This window comes from Giraffa tippelskirchi, chromosome 2 (genome assembly GCF_054371585.1).
Source record: "Giraffa tippelskirchi isolate mGirTip1 chromosome 2, T2T-mGirTip1v1.2.pri, whole genome shotgun sequence".
NCBI lineage: Eukaryota > Metazoa > Chordata > Mammalia > Artiodactyla > Giraffidae > Giraffa > Giraffa tippelskirchi.
Window position 1 is genome coordinate 100,638,204 of NC_137276.1, and position 9,236 is coordinate 100,647,439.

At 40.9% G+C, this 9,236-nt stretch overlaps 1 protein-coding gene across 3 annotated transcripts in view; it reads right to left on the reverse strand.

The window, feature by feature from the left end:
• Positions 1–9,189, reverse strand: part of LOC145538172 (inhibitor of carbonic anhydrase-like) — a 45,249-nt gene extending 36,060 nt beyond the window's left edge. For all 3 annotated transcript variants that reach the window (XM_081569778.1, XM_081569777.1, XM_081569776.1), the window contains exon 1: positions 9,090–9,189. In XM_081569778.1, coding sequence (XP_081425904.1) covers positions 9,090–9,132 — 43 coding nt within the window. In that variant the 5' untranslated portion in view covers positions 9,133–9,189. The remainder of the gene's footprint in view (positions 1–9,089) is intronic.
• Positions 9,190–9,236: the final 47 nt, after the last annotated feature.

Consider the following 9,236-nt stretch of genomic DNA (forward strand, 5'->3'; position numbering starts at 1 on the left):
TCTATATTACCCCTCACTCCTTCCCTCTCCCCAATGATAGCCATGGTTCATTCAGTGTGAATATAAAATAGGGTGAATGATATTTGCATCATTAGGGAAAAGCTAAAACCTTGACAAAAACATGGTACTAAAACAGGGAACTAAGTGAAATAAACAAAACACAAAACAAAAAAAATTAAACCAGATAGACTTCTGTTTCCACCTATGAGAGATAACTGACATGGGACTTGCCCTAGCACTTTAAACAACTGAAAAAAAAAAAAAAAACTGGGAAAAAACATATAAAAAAAATGTTTTAAAACACTGGGCAATAGGAAGTTCACGATTATGATCCTTGAGAGAAGGGAAACAAATAAGGTAAGCCCTGAAATCACTCTAGCTTTCTTCCTGGACAAAATGTCCAGATGGCAGGGCAGAGAGGAGGAAACAGTCAATTGGTCATTCTAAGCTGGGGAGACAGAGATCATAGCTTGGCAAGGCAGAGGCAACTAAGAATGTGCAGCATAGGGTACCAAAAAGCAGAGAGTGCAAAAAGATAGGAGAAAGAGAGAGAAATGGAGATCTAGAATTTTCACACCCTGGAGATTCTGGCTAATTATCAATTGGATCATTGTAGAGGCCAGGCAAGGACAACTGCTAGGGAAGAAAATATAATGGGGACCTTAAACCAAACATTTCACAGAGTTCAAATGGGGTTAAGAATCAATTGAGTTCACACCATTCAGAGTGGAGAAAATCTTATTGAGTAAACAGTACATTTTTGAAAGATTCCAGAAGTAAGCTAACTAGATCTAGAAAGAAAAGTAATCTAGACACAGCCTAAACATCTTGAAAACTAATCTTGAAAACATTAAGCTGATCTGAAGACATTATGAGTGCCTGCCAGAAAAAAGATTGACACCCCTTAAATTAAAAGTAAATCCAGTACTCAGTAAGGTAAAATTCACCATGTCTAGCAACCAATAAGGAGAAGGCAATGGCACCCCACTCCAGTACTCTTGCCTGGAAAATCCCATGGATGGAGGAGCCTGCTAGGCTACAGTCCATGGGGTCACTAAGAGTCGGACACGACTGAGCGACTTCACTTTCACTTTTCCCTTTCATGCATTGGAGAAGGAAATGGCAACCCACTCCAGTGTTCTTGCCTGGAGAATCCCAAGGATGGTGGAGACTGGTGGGCTGCCGTCTATGGGGTCGCACAGAGTCGGACACAACTGAAGCGACTTAGCAGCAACCAATAGAATTAATACATACGTGAAGGTGCAGGAAAATGTAAGCCATAACCAGGAGGAAAATCAGCCAATAGAATCAGACCCAGAAGTGAAAGAGATGAGGAAATTAACAGAAAATAACTTTAAAACAGCCATTTTAAATGTTGAAAGTATGCTCAGAGATTTTTAAAAAAAGCATGAACATCACTGCTGCCAGGGGATGTGGCACTTCCTTTCTGCTCTCACACTAGTCGTGGTGTCACCACACACACCCTGAACCTGCAGAATGATGCTGGCAAGTTTGTGGACCTGTACTTGCCATGGAAATACTCCACCAGCAACTGCATCATCAGTACCAAGGACCATCCAGATGAACCTGGCCAAGGCTTACAAAATGACAGGCAGGTTCAAAGGCCAGTTTAACCCGGAGGCTATCTGTGGAGCCATTCACAGGATGGGAGAGTCAAATGACCAGTCAAGGCTTATGGCACTGTGTAAAAGAACTCCTGACTGGAGAGGATCATGGATATGTGAAATATTTTTCATAAATAGTGACCCCCTCAGAAAAGAAAAACATGAGCATAATGAAGATACAAATGTAAGATGTAAAGAGCCAAAAAGAATTGCTAGAGATAGAATATCTGAAATGAAAATTCCATTGGGTGGGATTAACAGATACTGCTGCTGCTGCTGCTGCTGCAAGTCGCTTCAGTCGTGTCCGACTCTGTGCGACCCCATAGACGGCAGCCCACCAGGCTCCGCCCTCCCTGGGATTCTCCAGGCAAGAATACTGGAGTGGGTTGCCATTTCCTTCTCCAGTGCATGAAAGGGAAAAGTGAAAGTGAAGTTGCTCAGTCGTGCTCGACTCTTAGCGACCCCATGGACTGTAGCCTACCAGGCTCCTCCGTCCATGGGATTTTCCAGGCAAGAGTACTGGAATGGGGTGCCATTGCCTTCTCTGTTAACAGATACTACAGAAGAAAAAAGATGACCTGGAAGACATCATTAAAAACTATCCAAAATAAGCAGAGAGAAAAAAGATCGAAAAACAAATGATCTGAGCCTCAGTGATTTATCATATAGTATCAAGTGATCTAACATACGTGTAACTGGAATCCAGGATGAAAAAGGAGGGAAGGGGCAAGAAAAAATTTGGGAAGAAATATTCAGTCAGAATATTTCCTAGTATTATGAAAACTACAAACTCACAGTTCTGAAGCAACCAGAGAAAAGAGGCAAAATTAGGTACAGAGGAACAAAGACAATAAATATCTCAGACTTTTTGTTAGAAACCACACAAATTAAAGACAATGGAATGGTATCTCTAGAGTGCTTAAAGAAAAATAACTTACTAACCTAGAAATCTATAACCAATGAAAATAACTTTAAGAATTGAAGGAAAAAACAAACTTTTCCAGGCAAACAAATGTTGAGAGAATTTGGGTTCAGCAAACTTGAACTACAATGAATGTTAAAGGAAGTTCCAGACCCAGGTGGTGACACTGATGAATTCTATCAACACTTAAAACAGAAATCTCACCAGTGCTACACAAACTATCTTATAAAGTAGAAGAGAAAGTAATACTCCTAGAAAATATTCCTTGGAAAAAATATTCATTTTCTAAAGCCAACATTAACTTGATACCAAGTCCAAACAAAGACATTAAAGACAAAGTAAACTATAGCCAAATATCCCCCATGAACACAGACACAAACATCACTTATAAAACATTAACAAATCAAAAAATATTAACAAGTCAAATTCAGCCAAAAATTTTTTGAGTACATGAATACACACACACACATTTATCCCTTACCCAGGAGTGAAAAGTTGAATTAAAGTGCAAAAATTAATCAGTATAGTTCACCATATTACAGAATAGAACAGAAAAATCCATATGATAATCTCAATAGAACAGAAAAGGTACTAGCCAATTCAAAATCCAAAGTAAGAATACAAAGAAATGTCCTCAACCTGATAAACAGCATCTACAAAAAAATCACACTTACTGTCATATATAATGGTGAAAGACTGAATGCTTTCCCTCTCAGGTCAGAAACAAGTCAAAGATAGACATTCTCATCGCTTCTAACATTGTAATAGAAGTCTTAATCATTTTAAAAAAGCTCAAGAGAGAAACAAAAGGCACACAGATTGGAAAAGAAGATACAAAATTGTCTATATTCATAGATAACATGTTTCTCTACAAAGAAAACTTTAAGGAATAAATGAGTTTAGGACGATCATCAGATTTGAGGTCAATATTCTAAAATCAACTGATCTCTACAATGCTAAAAAGATAAAAATTACAAAAATGAAACTTTAAAAATACTACTTACAATGACATATCTAGAGATAAGTCCAACAAATTATGAATAAGACCTGTACATGAAAACTACAAAATATTCCCAAGATAAATGAAAGAAGACCTAAATAAATATATATAGAATGTTCATGGATTACAAAACTCAATATTAAGATGTCAACTCTCCTCAAAATAATGTATAAATGCTATCCCAATAAGAAGCCAAACCTAATCTTGCTTTTTATAGAAACTGATAATCTGATTCAAAACTGTTTGGATATGCAAAATGTCTAGATGGCCAAACCAATACTGAAATAGCACAATAGAGTCAGAGGATTTATACTATCTGATATCAAGACTTATTATAAAGCTACAGTAACCAAGGCAGTATGATCTTGTCATAAGGAGAGAACAAAGCTTAATGTAACAGAACAGTCTAGAAATTGACCCATATAGAGGCAGTAGGTCTTCCCTGTAGCTCAAACGGAAAAGAATCTGCCTGCAATGCAGGAGACCCAGGTTTGTTCCTGGGGTCAGGAAGATCCTCTGGAGAAGGGAATAGCAATCCACTCCAGTATTCTTGCCCGGAGAATCCCATGGAAAGAGGAGCCTGGTGGACTACAGTCTGTGGGATCAAAAAGAGTCAGACTCAACTGAGCAACTAAAACTACTACTATACTATAACACTACTACTAGTATAGAGGCAGTAGATTTTCAACAAAGCTGCCAAGGTAATTCAGTGAAGAAAGGATATTCTTTTCAAAAATAAGTCCTGGAAAAACCAGATATCCATATGAGAAACATGAATTGCAACTCTTTCTTTACACCACACACAAACATTAACTAAAAATGCATCATAAACCAAAATACAAAACCTGAAGCTATAAAACTTCTAAAATAAAATAAAGAGGAAAATACTGCAACTTGTGGGGCTAGCCAGTTATATTTTCAGAGATGACACAAAACATAATAAGAAAAAATAAAAATTAGGTAAGTGAACCTGATCAAAATGTAAGACATTTGCTCTTCAGAAGAAATCATTTAGAAAATGGAAAGCTAAGCCACAAATTTGGAGTAAATAATTATAATACATCTATCCCTGGTGGGTCAGACAGTAAAGAATTTATCTGCATGCGGAAGACCGAGGTTCGATCTCTGGGTTGGGAAGATCCCCTGGAGAAGAGAATGGCTACCCAGTCCAGTATTCTTGCCTGGAGAATTCCACGACAGAGGAGCCTAGTGGGTTACAGTCCATGGGGTCACAAAGAGTTGGAAATGACTGAATACCGTGTAAGTAAAGTGTAAGTAATACACTTTATCTGACCAAGCACTTGCATCTAGAAAATATAAAGGGCTTTTTAACTCAAGAAGTCAAATAATCCAGTTGAAAAATAGGGAAATATTTGTACAGATACTTTATAAAAGAAGATATACAAGTGGCCAATAAAAACATGAAAAAAATCTTCAGCATTATTACTCTTCAGAGAAATGCAATTTAAAACCATTGTGAGCTACCACACATATCTATTAGAAAGGCTAACTGTGAAAATACTGACAACACCAAGTGTTAGCAGGATGTAGAGTAACTGAAATTCTCATATTGCTGGTAGGAATGTAAAATGGTACAACTGCTCAAAAAAAAAATGGACATTTTCTTAACAAGTTAAACATACACTTACCATTATGACCCAGCAATGCTACTCTTAGATATTCACCCAAAAGAAATAAAAATATATGTCCACCCAAAGACTTGGATACTAGTAGTCAAAGCAGCTTTAGTCATAATATCCCCAAGCTGAAGACAATCCAAACATCCACTAAGAAACTAGCGGAAAACAAACTGTAGTAAAGACACATCGTGAAATACTACTAAGCAGTAAAAAGGAGTGAACAACAATGTGGATGAATCTCTAAACAATTATGCTGAGTGAAATTAGCCAGACACAAGACTAGGTACTGTACAATTCCATTTATGTGAAATCTTAGAAAAGGAAAAACTTATCTAATGTGGGAAAAAATGGGAATAACTAGGAAGGGATAGTGGACAGTTTGAGAGTGACAGAAATGTTCTGTGTTTTGATTGTGGTAGTAGTTATGTGGGTAGGCATATTTGTTGAAATTCATTGAACTGTATGTGTACATAAAGAAAGGCACTATATTAAATGTAAGTAAAAGTTATTTTAAAAAGAAAGAGAGTGTACGTAAGCAAGCTAAAGGTCAATGGAGTCAAATAGCCTAAATTAGACCAGCCATCAGTAACACTCCACCAGATCGTGTGACAATTTCAAGAAGGGGTACTCAGAGCCCACCTCAAATATTTCAATCTGGTAGCCCATGCTCACTGTGTGGAGAAATCTCTTCCCCAGAAGAGCAAAAGATCGAGAAATGCCGGGAGCCAGCCCACGAGATCCCACCCATGACAGAGTCATGAGGAAGAGGACTGATTTGAGCACGGCTTCTCAGCCCTCAGGGATTCTCAGGAGGCTGCCTCAGGGCTCACCTTGAAGATAATATCTGTCTTTCTCATGTTTGCTATAATAAACCTCTTCTTATTTTCTGTGACTTAGGCAAAAGGCCTTTCCTGATTCTCTTCTAAAATAGATCATTCTGCAACCTCAATCGACAAGGCCCCTGAACGGTAGCACCCTAATAAAATTATCTAGGATATAGAGTATGCTAATCTAAATTCCTCTTGCTAGCGTATTGGTTTGTTAAATAAATGTAACTGTGCCTTTGGAGCTAATGTGCATGGCTGCTCCTTAACAACAAAACAGCATTGAGAGCTTCCACACAAAAAGCCCCAATGGACACAGAGCCCTTTGTAGGAAAGAAAGGCTTATTAGGAAATATAAGAGATATTGCTTTATGAAACTGTTACTTAGTCTATATTTACTCACTATGTTTTTGCTCTTAACGTATTTAGCCTATATAATGAAAGCATAATAGTTAGAGATTTATATAAATAGAAGTTTAGCTTTAATACAAATAATAAGACGATTGTTAATTCAGCTGGTGATTTTGCTAAGCACTGACCTTGGTGCTACATTGTTTTCAGCTTGCTGTGCCATGACTTTATGGGACCACATTCTTCTCTGTTAGGCTCAAGGCATAAGATAGAGTACAGAAAACAGGTTTTACCTTGAAACTCTGAGTTTGTGAATTCTTTCTTTGTCATAATCTGCTGCACCTGTATTCTTTAAAAAAATGTAACCCTGGTACTTTCTGTGCCTAATACAAAAATACTTTTAGAGAAAGTGTCCTGGTTGATCAACCCTTATCAATAAAGGAGTCACAAGATGTTAGCAGGCCTCCAGGCCAGAAGATGATGTAAACAACTTTAAACTTTTTATAACTAAAAACACAAACAGTGTCCTGCTTCTGATAAGGGTCAAAAACTGCTGACCCATTGATTTGATTTGGCATGACTTTACACTTTACATTTGTCTCTATGTACAACTAAAAATATAAAAGCTGTCCTGAAAACAATAAAGTCAGGAGACACTTGGAGACGCTAAGACTCGCTGTGTCTTCTCATTCGTATCGCCGACGCCGTCCATCCTGAGGGAACCCCTGGACCAGCTGGAGCAGGACTCCAGCAGAGAAAGGTGGCAGCCAAGGTGGAGGGACAGGCTATTCTGAGCCCCTGGTTCTTGGCTCTTACAAGGTTTACTAATCACCACCCCCTCTCCACTGACAATTTTAGTTTAAGCTAGTTTGGTCGCATTCCTGTCATCTGCCATCTGAAGAATTTTTATTGGAAAAGAACACTGAGCTTTGAAGAAAGCAGGTCCCCAATTCCAGCCTTGCCCAGGGCCAAGAGGGATGAAATGTCGGGGTGGAGTGGGCAGAGGACAGACGAGAGGGCAGCTCTTGCCTCTGTTCAGTAAACACAGAGCTGACTGGGAGAGTGAAGTCTTAGTCAGTGCCTGACACTGCCAGGAGAAGGATGGAGGAAGAACAAACAACACAAGCACTGTTCAGGGAGAATGGGGAGAGACCGAGGGGCTGCACTATAGATTTCCTGTGGCCATAGTTGGACCACAGCTGCAGCAACCCTGTCAACCCTCCTCAGCCCCAGCAGAGCTCCCTCTGTGGCCGTAGATGGCAGCACTGAGCCAGGGAGGCCCAGAAAACACTCCTTGCATTTCCTGCCTTCTTCTGCCCAGCCCAGGTTACCCCTCCCCCCATGACAGATACCTTGCCCCAGAAATGACTTAAGACAACCTGAGACCTGACAGAGCCAGGGCTGGACAGAACCCAGTCGTTCAGCCTGGGAGGGCTTCCACCTGCATGAGCTCAGTGACTTTGTACTGTTACCTTCCTCACAGTTACCCAACCAAGAACCTTGCCTGTCTCTCAACACATGAAGGGGCCCCCTACATTTAAGTGCAGGATTTTTTTCCAGTGATAACTCACCTGTGCCTAGAGCTCTGCCCTTAGGCACATGATCTCACGTCACTTGCACAGCAACTATGTTTGTTGTGAAAAAGTAATTTCTACTGAACTGAGGAGTAAATTAGCTCAGAGAGGGCAAGGGACCACTCACAGTCACATGGCACTGAGTGGATCTCATTCTAGGGTGGGTGTTTGTCCCCTATATTTCTCCACTTCTCTAGTGTGTAGTAGGGATGGAAGGCATTGTACATTCAGAGCAGGAAATATCCTTCTGGTTACATACTTGACAAGATTACCTCTCTTATTAATAGTCTGTGCTTCCTGGGGAAAAAAAGTCCGTTCTCTCCTCTGACCCTGTTTCCTCCATTCTAAATGGGATGAACAGCCTTCAGGCAAGGGGTCATGAACATTTTTCGTAATGGTCTACCTAGGCAATGACTAGCTTTCTGAGCCATACAGTCTCTGTGGCAACTACTCAACTCTGCCTGAAAGTCTGAAAGCAGCTATTGTTGTTGTTGTTGTTGTTGTCATTGTTTAGTGGCTGAGTCAGGTCTGACTCTTTGCGACTCTATGGACTGTAGGCTGCCAAGTTCTTCTGTCCATGGGATTTTCCCCTCAAGAATATTGGAGTGGGTTGCCATTTCCTCCTCCAGGGGATCTTCCCCATCTGGATATCAAACCTGCATATCCTGCATTGGCAGGAGAATTCTTTACCACTGAGCCACCTGGGAAGCCCAAAAGCAGCCGTGGATAGTACTTAACTGAATGAGCCTGATCCTGTTGCAGTGAAGTGTTATTTATGGACGCTGACATTTGAATTTGATTTAATTCTCATGTGTCAAAACTTTTTCTTTTTGTTTTCTTCCACCCATGTGAAGATGTAAAACCCATTCTCAGCTCAGTCTGCTGTATATCAGGCGGCTGGAGGAATTTGGCCGGCTGGTCATAGTTTGTGAACTCCTGCCCTAGGCTATAAGGTTTCTTCAAGGGCGACTGCCTGTCAGGTGTCCTGATGCACCTCCGGGGGTGGAAGGCACTTTACAACCAGCCAGGCTCTGGGCTACTTCGAAGCCGCCCTAGCCCAGGCAGTGTAGCGTCCCGCCGTGGCTAACCCTCTGCTGGTACCCGGTTCCCATCCTAGGGGGCCGCCCTCACCCAGCTTCCAGCGCGCACTCACCCAGGGCGCCCGCGCACAGCAGGGAGCAGATAAAGAGCCTCATTCTCCTCGTCGGCGCGCGACACTTAACCGGCTCCCGGGGCCTCAACTAGCTTTACCTGCCCGCGAGGGGGCGGATCCGCCTCCCAAGGGTTCGCTCTTCCGGTG